This window comes from Girardinichthys multiradiatus, chromosome 14 (assembly GCF_021462225.1).
Source record: "Girardinichthys multiradiatus isolate DD_20200921_A chromosome 14, DD_fGirMul_XY1, whole genome shotgun sequence".
Taxonomy (NCBI): domain Eukaryota; kingdom Metazoa; phylum Chordata; class Actinopteri; order Cyprinodontiformes; family Goodeidae; genus Girardinichthys; species Girardinichthys multiradiatus.
The window spans coordinates 6415623-6429891 of NC_061807.1; the positions used below are offsets into that span (position 1 = coordinate 6415623).

General features: G+C 45.3%; 1 protein-coding gene across 1 annotated transcript; it reads right to left on the reverse strand.

Moving 5' to 3' along the window:
* Window positions 1–4297: 4297 nt before the first annotated feature.
* znhit1 (zinc finger, HIT-type containing 1) lies at window positions 4298–9393 on the reverse strand. The gene is made up of 6 exons (XM_047386821.1): window positions 9159–9393; window positions 8091–8188; window positions 6393–6468; window positions 6238–6317; window positions 5996–6165; window positions 4298–4704 (listed from the first exon to the last, which is right to left on the reverse strand). Exons 1-6 carry the CDS (start codon window positions 9181–9183, stop codon window positions 4683–4685), a joined length of 471 nt encoding a protein of 156 aa, XP_047242777.1. The 5' UTR covers window positions 9184–9393; the 3' UTR covers window positions 4298–4682.
* Window positions 9394–14269: the final 4876 nt, after the last annotated feature.

The window sequence follows — 14269 nt, forward strand, 5'->3', positions numbered from 1 at the left end:
ATGTTCTGTGAAACAGGAGACCACTGCTGAGATGTTTTGACTCCTCAGCTGAACAGGAAGTAATTATTGCTAATATTAGTTAATTCTGATGTGATGGACAGAACCACCACCAGATGTTGGTTTAGGTTCTGTACCTTAAAGAACGGATCTTCTACATGCATGAATATTAACATCTCCCCCTGACGTCCACCTGCTGACAGAAACACCTGAAGATCTTCTCTGGGTATGCAGTCCTCCCTCAGTAGGTTAACAGCTCGTTGTTGTTGGAGCTGCAGGTTTGCAGACCCCTGCTCTGGAGGAAACCTTGGAGCTAGCATCCAGAAGACGCCTGGACCAGACATTCACAGCAGATGTTTCTGGACCAGGGCCTGTATTCACGGAGAATCCTGAGACTGAAAGTAGCTCCTAGTGGTGTCATTTTAAGAAGTTACTCAGGAAACATCTTCAGAGAGCTCCTAACACGAGAAGATGTTGTGAGGAGGACTTTTAGTGAGCCTAAGAGTGTCTGAAGCAGAGAAGATGGAGGATAGACAGAGAGAAAGGAGAGATATTCTGCAGAACCTGATCTTTGTTTGGACTGTTCTGATCCTGTGGAGCTTCCTGAGTTATCAGAAATATTAGCTTCATCTAAACCTTCAACTTGTATGTTAGACCCAATCCCAACCAAATTATTTAAGGAAGTGTTCCCTCTGATTACCAGCCCCATTTTAGATATGATTAATCTATCTTTAGTAAATGGATCAGAACCACAGGCTTTTAAGTTAGCTGTAATTAAACCTTTACTTAAGAAACCTTCGCTTGATCGAGATGACTTCATAAATTACAGACCTATATCCAATCTTCCATTCTTATCTAAAATTCTTGAGAAAATAGTTGCTAATCAAATGTGTGAACATTTATACAGCAATGACCTGTTTGAAGAGTTTCAGTCAGGTTTCAGAGCTCATCATAGCACTGAAACAGCTCTGCTGAAAGTCACTAATGATATTCTTATGGCCTCAGATAATGGACTTGTGTCTGTTCTGGTTCTGTTAGATCTCAGTGCTGCATTTGATCCAGTCGACCACAATATTCTCTTAGAAAGGCTGGAATATGCTGTAGGGATCAGGGGAACAGCACTAGGCTGGTTTAAAAGCTTCTGCTGTCAACAACTTAATGCTCACCCTCTACCGATGATCCACATAGCCCTGTCTTTTAGTGTTTAACCCTTTCTCTCTCCTAGACATGGATACTGACTGAGCTTCTACTGTGACTAACTCTATGTCAAGGTACCCCCAGGGTTCTTAAAGTGAGATTTAAGACTTTTTAAGACCACCTAGAAGGAAATTTAATGCCAATTTCACATCTATAGCGATAAAATTATGAATGATATAATAAAAAATCTATTTTAAGATTTTAAGCCTGAGAAAATAATCGCCAGGTACTTGAACTTATTTTATTTAGACTTTCATATATAATAGACATTAACTTTGTGAGCTGTGCAATAACAAAATAAAAAAAATATGCATGTTTCTCACATTAAGAGTCAACACCACTCACTATTGCCTTACAAGCAACCTTTTGGTTATACAAGAGATAAAATGCAGATTAGGTTCAAAAAGTACAGCAATCCACTTTACACTAATTTCGTCGTTCGAAGTAAATGAGTGGTGGTCCGAAATTGTTTTCAGGATCCAAATCACCTTTGCCTGAAGAGTTGGCGAATGAGCTCGCAGGTTCACCGGCTGTACTACCGATGATGCGGAGGCTTCAGTATTACTTGCAGTAGCTGGTTGTTAAAGTAGAGCCTTGCTTTGAACAGAACTGAGCAATAGGTGCCTGCTGTTGGTGGACTCTAGCATAAGCAACGTGTTTGGCGCTCTTCATATGGGAGTCCAAAGCCATAAGTCCCATCGTCCCCAACTTAAAAGATTTTCGGCACAAACAGCATTGGGCCTCATGGTCATTGTCCGAATTAGGTTTAACCCACTCGTATTTTGGATTCTGCTGCCACTTCAGGTTAAAACGACACTTGCCCATTCTGAAGCACACTAAGCTAACTTACTAACAAGGTGATTTTGTTTTCCCACCACTCACTGAGCCCGCGGGAGAAACTCAGCTGACGTGCCCTTCGTTATTGGACGCGTTAATTCTTACATTGCTCGCACACACCAAAAACACATTTTGCTTCAGTATTTTAGAACATTTTAGCATTTATTGTCTCACTAAAGGACAAAATAAATTAAGACCTGTAAATTACATTTTATAATTTGTCTTCAAAATTTTATACTTTTAAGGCCTTAATTATTTAGTAAAAAATTCAAGACTTTTTTAATACTTTTAAGACCCCGCGGGTACCCTGTATGTTCTCTCTTTCAGACTCTAACCTTGAAAACTGACTCAGAGTTTATCTGTTCTTTCTTTCTAGATGAAACGACTAAAGGAGCTACATCCATTAACATTTACTTTTCCTTCCCATAGAAAGTACTCCTGGATCAGTGCTTCTTTGTTCTCTTTGTGTCTCTGCTCTGTTCTCTCAAACCTCCAGTGGGTCGTGGCAGATGGCCGCTCACACTGAGCCTGGTTCTGGTTCTGCTGGAGGTTTCTTCCTGTTAAAAGGGAGTTTTTCCTCTCCACTGTCGCTACATGCATGCTCAGTATGAGGGATTGCTGCAAAGTCAACACCAGTGACTGTCCACTGTCTCTACATGCTCATCCAGGAGGAGTGAATGCTGCAAGTCACTGACTGGATGCAATCTGCTGGGTTTCCTTAGATAGAAAAACTTTTTATCCAATTTGAATAAATAACTGAATCTGACTGAACTGTTCAATGATTAGGATTAATTGGAATGTATGAACCTGACTGTTGAGAAGAACCTTGAGACGACATGTGTTGTGAATCGGTGCTATAGAAATAAAACTGAATTGAATCTTCTCCTCCAATGAACAACAGAGAATGAATAAAACGCTACCAGCTCCATGGAGCAGAGATCCACCTCCTAAACATTCGAGTCAATGAGAACAGAAACTTCTAGAACAATTATTAATATAGAGATAAGATTCACTTTATCATCCCCCAGGTTAAAGGTCAACCTCTAGTAAGGTAATATTTGGAAGGATAAATAAATAATGGAAATAATAAATAACCATGAATAAAAAGTGAACAAAATTACAAACAATATATTACAGAATTATTTAAATATTCAGATTGTAAAATGGTTTCAAAAATAAACATTTGGGAAAAATTGGAAAAACTCCTAAATATATTTATACATAAATAGAAAGTGTCTCCAACAGTCCAATAATCTGAGCTCTATATCCAGAGCAGGAAGATGTAAATGAGGTGAATCTGCTGTAATGTTCATGATGATGTCAGCAGCCTAAATGATCATCTCCAACATCTGTGGAGAAGTTCCCTGGTGCTGCTATCTCCTCTCTAGCTTCTGAATGCAGCAGGAACCAGAGCTGCTCACATTCCAGGCTGGTGCTGAAAGCAGAGGGAACGAAGCATTGATCTACTGGGAATGTCTGTTGGTTCCCATCATGATCCCAGAACCAAATCTACCTTTAACACTCCTCTCTTCTCCTCCACCAGCAGGCTCTGCTCCTCTGTTCACTTCACTTTACTCCACCTTTTTTCTCTGGTTTGTTTTGGTCGTTTTAAACCTCATTCAACAAGAAGGAGATCACAGTAAAATGCTGAGTTTAATATTAATATGAATTAATATGAAATAGATGCAGCATGAAAATGACCAGCATGGAGAATAAATATAATAATAATCTAATCAGAATAATAAAGAGCGTGTAAATAAGCTACGTTCAAACATGTTGATGCTGTGGGACAATTCATTAATTTGTTAAGTTTTATCATCATGATTTAAATATTTCTGAATCCAGTTAAATTCTATCATCAGTTCATTTCTCCCCACTGATTACTGGGAGCACACTGGTTTTATTGTAACAACCAATCACAGCATCACACCTAGCAACAGGGTCAACCCCACCTAGCAACAGGGTCAACCCCACCTAGCAACAGGGTCAACCCCACCTAGCAACAGGGTCAATAGGAGTTTCTGTGTCCTCCTCAGAGTCTCAGCAGAGAACTGAATCTCTGAAGCTCCTTGGTAGGAACTAACTCTCTGAGACTTCGGGTTCTGGACTTTAGGAACAACATGAATATGTTAGGTTTCTCTTAACTGGATGGACTTTATTAAAGTAGAGACCAAGGAGTTCTTCAACATCCACGTCCAGATCCTCTCATTCTGCAGAAGAACATCAGAGTTCTGCTGGTGCTGCTGCAGGAGTAAAGACAGAGACGGGAAGTTTGGATTGAATTTATTCAGAACATTTGAAGCATGCTCAGTTCTGGATCAGACGGAACCAGGGCTGGATTCTCCTGAACCTGAGATGGTATTCTGAGAAGATGACCCGACCAGAGTTCCAGAGAGGGACTTCAGACAGATCCAGGTCCTCCTAGGTAAAGTTAACCAGCAGGTGGCGCTTCACAGGTGTGATGGGTCAAAACGTCATGGAGAGGGAACACCTTCATCGTGTCCTTTAAAGAAGACGTTTATCAAAAATAAAAAGGTGCAACATGACCTGAGAAGAATCCACCTGTACAGGTGTGTGTCCATCTGACCACAGTCAGAACATCAACTTTCTGGGACAAAGATTTAGTGTCCTGGACAGGACATCCATGGTCCTCAGAGCGTCCACTTCAAACACCTGCAGAGACACACCAGGGACAGAAGGTCTTTATCAACTTTAAACAGAACAGGGGACACCATCAGTGCTCCACAGAAACCAAACTTCTTCTGATCTCCTAACATCCCTCCATCTATTCCTGCAGAACATCCCAGGACCACTGTTTCAGTCCAGTTCTCCAACTCTGAGATGTTCTTGTTCCTTCTCCCAGCACCAGACACTGTCCTGTGGACACCAAGTGGTCCACGTCTTATTTTGTCCCTTGCTTCTCCAGGTGTCCAACAGTAGGAGGACATCCTGTCATGTTTGGTTCCTAAATCCTCCAACAGTCTCTGTTGGGGACAGACGGGTCTGCAGACCCGTCCAGAACCTGTTCCCTACTCTTCCTCAGCCTTTGGAATGTGGTCTTCCTTTGTCCAGGTGGAAAATGATGGAGGTCCTTGGAGAAGATGTGGTCCTGAAGACAGCAGATGTTTCTCTAAAATCTCTGCATCAATGATGCCATCACAGAGGAGCTGATCCAAGCCCATACCATGATACCACCTCCTGCCCCCACCGGGCCTAGATCCTGACCTCTAGGGTTGAAAAGGGCTGAAGCTTCAGGAATGTTCCAGTAGAAGTTAAACCGGGACCATTTGGACCATTTGGACACTTTCCAATCAAGCTTTCTTTATTTTATGGGAATGATCTCAGAATCTTAAACCTAAATATCATAAATAATCTGGTTTCAACAGATTTATTTTCATTTAATGAAGAATAAAAACATGAGTGAGGAATAAATCATCAGTTCTCCTCCGACCCGGCCCGCTAACATCAAGTCCACTTCAACATCTGTAATAAAATATTCCTGTAGAAGTCACCTGTAAAAACTCCTAGCATGCTAATCATCTCTTCACGTGAAGAAGAACATGCATGTTGGGGGCGTGGCCCAGCTAGCTAGCTAGCGCGATGCTAGCTGCAGGAGCAGCGAGGTCTCCTCCAGGTACCTGAACTCTGTTTGGATTTATGCTAAATGATGTTTTCTCTGAACTGGCCTAAAATCTCTGCTGAGGTTCAGCCTCCAAAGTTTTAGATTCCAGGTTTAGTCCCAGAAATTCCTGAGGAACGTTTAGAACTTGGACATTTCCTGGAGTTCTGCTGAAAACCAGCTGGAGGATCCTTGTTCTTGCCCTACACGAGCGGACCGGGTCAACCTGAGGGTTCTGGTCTTCAGTAAATCCATTCAAGGAATATTATGGGATGTCTTCCAGCCTGAAATGCAGGACCTGCTGGACATCATCTAATGACATGAGGCTGAGGAGAATGTGCCTACCTGGTCTCTCTGTGGGTGATCAGACACTTGCTGCTGCAGTAGCGCCCCCCGCAGGTGGTGCAGGTGTAGTGTGAGGGGAAACCGCAGACGCAGCAGAAGTGACGCGGCGGCAGCGAGGAGGGCGGGGCCACCACTGACAGGTAGTTTGGTTCCGGCCTCTCCGACAGGTTCTACCAATCAGAGAGGAGAAAATGAGCCGAGTGACTGTCAGCCAATCAGAGAGCAGCAGATGTAAGGCTCACCTCTTCCTCCAGCAGCGTGGTGAAGTTCTTCCTGAAGCGCTGCTTGAAATGGTCGCCCCTCGTCTTCCTCTTCTTCTTCTCTGAGGACGTGGACACAGAGAGGGTCAGCTGGACGTGTGGGTCAGACAGAGACGCTCACTCAGGAGGAGACTCACCTGGTTCCTCCGACTCGCTGAAGGCTGGGAGACGGGCCGTAGGACCTGGGGGAGGCAGGGAGGACAGGGGGTCGTCCTGGAAACACGAGACAACGAGACGAGAAGTTACCCAGAAGGACTTGGTCAGAGAGACGCCAGCATCGGCATCAACATCACTTCAAACCAGTCCGGTTCCTCCCAGCACAGCCCAGTCAGGTCCACTTCTATACCCTCCTGACCTAAGTGATTCCAGCAGGTCCAAAGTTTCCTAAGGAACTCTAGCGGACCCTGCAGCAATCCCTCTTCTGAGCTGCAAGTGGTAACAAGCTGAACCAGAACCAGGCTCAGTGTGGGAGGCCATCTAGACAGAAAGACCCAGAAACAGCGACCCAGTGAGGTGTGGCGCATCTCCTCTGCACCTGGACGTTGGACCGACCCAGTTTCAGTTTGATCAACTAATAGCCTCCTGAAGTTCTAGGTCTAACTGGAAAAGTGGACGGGTTCTGATGCTGTGTACCGTGGAAGTTGGATCTGGGAAAGATGTCCCACCAGAACGGAGTCAGAAAACACCAAATGGGTCAGCAAGGAGTTCTGCTCAGTGACTAAATAACAAGTTTCTGTGAATAAGTTCACATCTGGTGTTCAGTTTGATCTGATTTGGACTTATGTGTTCTTTAATTCATACAGAACCGATTGGACTCTTCTGCTTCTGGATTCTTCATTTAATAATGATGATACCGGGTTTATTTAAAATGCTTTTAAATGTCCTCAGAGTTCATTTGCTGAGGCAGATTTTCCCATCCTTCAGAACCGACCCTCTGGGCTGTTGGAGGATTTCCTTAGAACCGCCCTGACAGAACCATGTTAGTGTCTTATTGGGTTTTTTTCTGGTGATGAATTACTTTGGACTGAGCTGGTTCTGTATAACCTTCACTTCATTTCTTCTCTGCTGATGTTTTACTGGAATGCTCCTTCCAGCTGCAGAACCGGACACATCGAACAGAACCCCAGCGACCAACGTCGGTATAAAAGGTGAGATCTGTCCACATGTAGGCGGATATCTGGGAAAACGAAGAACTTTTCATCCCCACATAAACTCCGTTTCACATCACTAAAGTGGAGATTTATAAAAGCTGCGCGTCTCCATGATCAAACGGACTTTTACGGTTCAGAGCATCACTGTCTGCCACAAATATGCGGCACTGACGTCAAATGTGCGACCATCGTTCCGAGACTCGGCCGTACAGTGGAGTAAAAATGGATGAAAGATTTCCAATCAACATTATCTGGTGTTTTATCAGCTTTATATTCTGAAAACTGTTTAAAAGAAGCTCAACTTCTTTTTCTGTCCACATAAACGAACTTTCTGGCGCCATGTTTTATACCTAACAGGAAGTCGTGGTTGTTTTCAAGGATTCTCAAGGATTGGCTGACATAGGTATTATTTTTGCACTACACTGCCCCCTATGTGTCTGGAGTGCTTAACACAACGCTCAGAGGCGTTTTTGGGGATTAGTTTGGATGAAAACATTTCTGAAAAACCTCAGTGTGTCTGATATTAGTTTTAAAAACGACGTAGGGGAGATATTAGTTTTTTAAATACCCTGCTACGTGTGGACCCGGCCTTAGACAGGGGGAATGTGGACTCACCTGGTCTGGTTCTGGGTTATTCTAAATGGTCCATTAAACCTATGATGGGCCCATAGTTTCAGGACTAACCTGGAAGTTATCTTTCTCCAGAGCCTCCAGCTGTCGGGTCAGCCTCCTCTGCCGGGTCGCTTCATCCAGAACCCTACGCTGACCTGCCTCCACTCGGGCTGAAACACACAGGAACCGGTTACAGAGGCAGAACCAGGCGCTGATCACGAGTTTCTAGTTCAGCGGTTTTAGGGAGAAGGAAAAGTGAATGTTTATTTAAAAAAGGGGCGGAGCTGATTAATTAACATGAGTCCATTAGACTGTCGGGTCAGATTTAGCCACAAGGGCTAATTTTCATCTGTAGTCCCAGGACAGGTTGATGGTCAAAAACACAATCGACAGGCAGACCCTAATGACCTTTACCCCCTTATGGACACACATTACAATCAGACATTTACCAGAGATAAGGTCAGTTCATATTAAACAAGTTAAAGATTAGAGGAACATTTTATAAACCACACAGACTCAATTAGTAAAACAGTTGTTGATTCATTTAAATCAGGAGTGCAACTTGAACTATTCTCTACACAATCTCCAAGGTTTAAGAGCGTTTTTATAGTTGGATCAGAACCAGAACTGCAGCCTTCCCTCCAATTCATCCAGAAGGTCTTCAAAGTGGTTGAGGTCAGGAGTCTGCAGGCCAGGAACACCAGAACTCATTGATTCGGTTCTGGGACCCAACAGGTTAAAATAAATAAAAGGCTGAATTTAATCTGAAAACATTTTGAAGTGTAACACCTCCAGTCTGAATAAACACTGGCTTTGGATATAAAATGAGATTATTTCAGTAAACCAACAAGTTGTAAACACAATTAACCAGCCGTAGGGTAGACTGAATAATAAAGATCTTTAAAATGTAAAATGAATATCTGTAACTGTCAGAATCATTTATAAAACCCCGTTTAGCTCTAATTGGTCGTTTTCTCAACGGAGTCCGCAGCGCAGCGGCTGTTTCCCAACAGAAAGCCCCACAGAGGAACATCTGCGGCGGCTCTTCTCCGTCCACCAGCGACTGTTTCTAACACACACCTGATTACAGCAACAGGGTCACATTTATTCAGCAATAAGGCTAAAACGAGCCCAACTCACCGGAGCTCTTCTTCTCCAGAACCATCTTGTTTGAACGGCAGCCGCAGAGGTCAAATTAAACGAAGCGCTAATATCTCAAACAGTGCAGACTCAGATTTCCATGAGAAAGAAACAAAGATGTAAACATTTGTAAGAAATTTCAACTTTATTAGGAACACTTCTAATTTACAGAGATGGAGTCATTTACGTAAATTAACACCGGTGTTCTGCCGTAAAGTGATCGGGTAAGACTGGGCGCGTCCCCGCGGAGGAGCGAGAGGAGAGGAGGAGGAGAGGAGGAGGAGAGGAGGAGGAGCGAGCAGCAAGAGGAGGAGAGGAGAGGAGAGGAGAGGAGAGGAGAGGAGAGGAGAGGAGAGGAGAGGAGGAGGAGCGAGCAGCAAGAGGAGGAGAGGAGAGGAGAGGAGAGGAGAGGAGGAGGAGAGGAGAGGAGAGGAGAGGAGAGGAGGAGGAGCGAGCAGCAAGAGGAGGAGAGGAGAGGAGAGGAGAGGAGAGGAGAGGAGAGGAGGAGGAGCGAGAGGAGAGGAGGAGGAGCGAGAGGAGAGGAGAGGAGAGGAGAGGAGGAGGAGCGAGAGGAGAGGAGGAGGAGCGACAGTGAGAGGAGGAGGAGGAGGAGAGGAGAGGAGGAGGAGCGAGAGGAGAGGAGGAGGAGCGAGAGGAGAGGAGGAGGAGAGGAGGAGGAGCGAGCAGCAAGAGGAGGAGAGGAGAGGAGAGGAGAGGAGAGGAGAGGAGAGGAGAGGAGAGGAGAGGAGAGGAGAGGAGAGGAGAGGAGGAGGAGCGAGAGGAGAGGAGGAGGAGCGAGAGGAGAGGAGAGGAGAGGAGAGGAGAGGAGGAGGAGCGAGAGGAGAGGAGGAGGAGCGACAGTGAGAGGAGGAGGAGGAGGAGAGGAGAGGAGGAGGAGCGAGAGGAGAGGAGGAGGAGCGAGAGGAGAGGAGGAGGAGCGAGAGGAGAGGAGGAGGAGAGGAGGAGGAGCGAGCAGCAAGAGGAGGAGGAGGAGAGGAGAGGAGAGGAGAGGAGAGGAGAGGAGAGGAGAGGAGAGGAGAGGAGAGGAGGAGGAGAGGAGGAGGAGCGAGCAGCAAGAGGAGGAGGAGCGAGCAGCAAGAGGAGGAGGAGGAGAGGAGAGGAGAGGAGAGGAGAGGAGAGGAGGAGGAGAGGAGGAGGAGCGAGCAGCAAGAGGAGGAGGAGCGAGCAGCAAGAGGAGGAGGAGGAGAGGAGAGGAGAGGAGAGGAGAGGAGGAGGAGCGAGCAGCAAGAGGAGGAGGAGGAGAGGAGGAGGAGCGAGAGGAGAGGAGGAGGAGAGGAGAGGAGGAGGAGAGGAGGAGGAGAGGAGAGGAGAGGAGAGGAGAGGAGAGGAGAGGAGAGGAGAGGAGGAGGAGCGAGAGGAGAGGAGGAGGAGCGAGCAGCAAGAGGAGGAGAGGAGAGGAGAGGAGAGGAGAGGAGAGGAGAGGAGAGGAGAGGAGAGGAGAGGAGAGGAGAGGAGAGGAGGAGGAGCGAGAGGAGAGGAGGAGGAGCGACAGTGAGAGGAGGAGGAGGAGGAGAGGAGAGGAGGAGGAGCGAGAGGAGAGGAGGAGGAGCGAGAGGAGAGGAGACCTATGAAATGTAATTTCCCAACCTGCATCGGGAAAAAAAGACCCGACCCATGTGATGAAATAAACATTATAAATGTGCCTTGGATATTTGTGCTTACAGCTTGTCTTTGTTCTTACCAAATGAGTTGTGGTTTTGTGTTTAAATGTACTTTTTACAATATTTGGAAAAATTCCCTAACTCAACAGTTATATAAGAATACTTTACCTACTGAGTATCACCATCCATCCGCCCACAAGAGTGGCAAAGGTTGATCAAGTTGTCTACATACTAGGAAAAAACAATAAAGACAAAACTCTGCGATTAACATGATTTAATTATGGACATTTCTCAATAAATTGCATGAAATATTGTCCTTTATAAAACTTCATTTAGTTTAATAGATTGGTATAGGGCTTATGTGTAAGTACATCATGTACTTCAGCATTTTTATGAAGCTACCTAGGAACAGGATACAACATTTTAATATTTACTTTAATGAAAAAATATATATATGTGTGAGCATATAGAATAGAATAATCTTTATTTGTCATTGAAATTGTACATTTCAATGAAATTGTCCTCTGCCTTTAACCCATCCCTTAGGGAGCAGCAGGCTGTCATTGTGCGGCACCCGGGGAGCATTCTGGGGCTAAAGGTCATGCTCAGAAGAAGAACCATCAGAACAGGAGACCTCTGGGGAAGAGAGTGATGACAGTGAAAGTCTGTTTTCAATCCCAGTGCAGCCGACAACTCCTCACAAGCCACTCAAAGTAGGACAGAGAAAAGAGGAAAAGAAAGCAGTGGAACTCATTTGGTAAGTAGAAAGACAAGCTGTAAGCACAAATATCCAAGGCATCTTTATAATGTTTATTTCATCACATGGGTCGGGTCTTTTTTTCCCGATGCAGGTTGGGTGTGACGTATGTCCAAGATGGTACCACCAGAACTGCGTCAAGAAGCCATTACTGAAGTAGTTCATTGTACACAGTTTTCGCTTTTGACTGTAGACGTAATATGTTTGTGTTTGTTTAAAAAAAAGAATAACTCTGAGATTGATTTAGTGTTAGTTTGTGATTATTATTGCTGAACTCAACTGAAAATGTGGTATAAATCAATCTAATTTATGCAGAAATCCCATTCTGTGGGTCATGGATTAAGCCATGGTCAATATTTGGGAGGTGAAAGATCCCACAAATTTTATTTTTGGGATCTTTTTCAGTGTGGGAGAGTCTGTGCTTAGCAAGATCTAGTAAATATGATCCATCTCAATGAAATAAAACATTTTTATGCACAAATTACATTTCATAGGTCATAGAATAAGCCATGATCAATTTCGGGCAGGTAAAATACCCCCATATTGTCCATTTGGGGACCTTTTTCACTGTGTAATTGATTGTTTTTAGCAAGATAAGTAATTTATAATCCCTCTGAATGAAATAAAGTAATTTTAGACAGAAATAGTGTTTCATTGGTAAGACAATATGCCATGATCAATTTTTGGCAAGGGAAATAGTCCTATTTTGTCCATTTTGTGCATTTTATATAGTGTGGGAGGTGCTGTGTTCAGTGAGATCAGTAAAATATAATCCCTCAGAGTGAAACAGTCATTTTAAACAAAAATGACATTTCATGGGTCATAGAATAAGCCTTGATCACTTTTTGGCAAGTGAAATACTCCCATAGTGTCCACGCTGGTCTTCTTTCTAGCGTAGGGTGGATTGTGTTCAGTAATACCAGTAAAATATAATCCTTTTCAATGAAATAACGTTATTTTAGGCAGAAATTACATTTCATAGGCTCAAAAATAGGTCATGATCAATTTTTGGCATGTGAAATACCCAGATATTGTCCATGCTGGGCTTTTCTTGAGTGTGGGATGGATTGTGTTCAGCAAAATCAAGAAAATATAATCTGTCTGAATGGAATAAAGTTATTTTAGGCAGAAATAGTCTTTCACGGGTCAGAAAACAAGCCTTGGTCACTTTTTGGCAAACAAAATAGTGCAATATTTTTCATGTTGTGCATTTTATTTAGTGTGTAATGGGCAGTGTTCTGTAAGATCAGTAAAATATAATTTCTCAGACTGAAGCAGAGCACTTTTAGTCTGAAATTACATTTCAACGGTCAGAGAAAAAGGCCACAATCAATTTTTGGCAGAGGAAAAACACCTAGATGTCTGGCTATTTTAGCAATTTTATAAGTGCACAGCGAGCATTCAGAGTCATTTAAGGCAGAAATTACATTTCATCGGTCCGGCAAAGAGGATTGGGTGGCGGACGAAGGTGGAGACCTCAGCGGCCCGATCCCCGGATGCTTAGGCTGGCTCTAGGGACGTGGAATGTCACCTCGCTGGGGGGGAAGGAGCCTGAGTTTGTGCGGGAGGTCGAGAGATATCGACTAGAAATAGTCGGGCTCGCCTCCACGCACAGCGTGGGCTCTGGAACCCATCTCCTTGAGAGGGGTTGGACTCTCTTCTACTCTGGAGTGGCCCACGGGGAGGCGGAGGGCTGGTGTGGGTTTGCTTGTTGCCCTCCAGCTCAACCGTCTCGTGTTGGGGTTTACCCCAGTGGATGAGAGGGTCGTATCCCTGCGCCTTTGGGTTGGGGAGAGGTCTCTGACTGTCGTTTCAGCCTACAGGCCGAGTGGCAGTGCAGAGTACCCTGCCTTCTTGGCGTCCCTGTCGGAGGTGCTGGATAATGCCCCTCCTGGGGACTCCATTATTCTGCTGGGGGACTTCAACGCCCACGTGGGAAATGTCAGTGACACCTGGAGAGGCGTAATCGGGAGGAATGGCCTCCCTGATATGAATCCGAGTGGTGTTTTGTTATTGGACTTCTGTGCTAGTTACGGATTGTCCATAATGAACACCATGTTCAAACATAAGGGTGTCCATCAGTGGACTTGGCACCAAGACAACCCAGGCAGGAGGTCTGATGATACGACTTTGTTGTCGTATCATCAGACCTTCGGCCGCATGTTTTGGACACTCGGGTGAAGAGAGGGGCTGAGCTGTCCACTGATCATCACCTGGTGGTGAGTTGGTGGTGAGTTGGATCCGCTGGAAGAGGAAAAAGCCAGTCAGACTTGGCAGGCCCAAGCGCATAGTGAGGGTCTGCTGGGAACGCCTGGCGGAGTCCTTGCCCAGGGATGTATTCAACTCCCACCTCCGGGAGAGCTTCGACCAGATCCCGGGGGATGTTGGAGACATAGAGTCCGAGTGGACCATGTTCTCCGCATCTATTGTCGATGCTGCTGCCCGTAGCTGCGGCCGTAAGGTCTGCGGTCTACGTTCCTACCCTCACCTATGGCCATGAACTTTGGGTCATGACCGAAAGAACGAGATCCCGGATACAAGCGGCTGAAATGAGCTTCCTCCGTAGGGTGGCCGGGCACTCCCTTAGAGATAAGGTGAGGAGCTCGGAGTAGAGCTGCTGCTCCTCCACATCGAGAGGAGCCAGTTGAGGTGGCTCGGGCATCTATACCGGATGCCTCCTGGAGGCCTTCCTCGGGAGGTGTTCCAGGCACGTCCCACCGGGAGGAGGCCCA

Bases quoted from the DNA above. Each gene is read 5' to 3' on its own strand.
- znhit1 (XM_047386821.1), bottom strand. From the start codon at position 9,183: ATGGTTCTGGAGAAGAAGAGCTCCG. The intron at 6,318-6,392 runs GTGAGTCTCCTC...CCACGTCCTCAG, and splicing joins CAGCGAGTCGGAGGAACCAG to AGAAGAAGAAGAGGAAGACG. The intron at 6,166-6,237 runs GTGAGCCTTACA...TCTGATTGGTAG, and splicing joins CCACGCTGCTGGAGGAAGAG to AACCTGTCGGAGAGGCCGGA.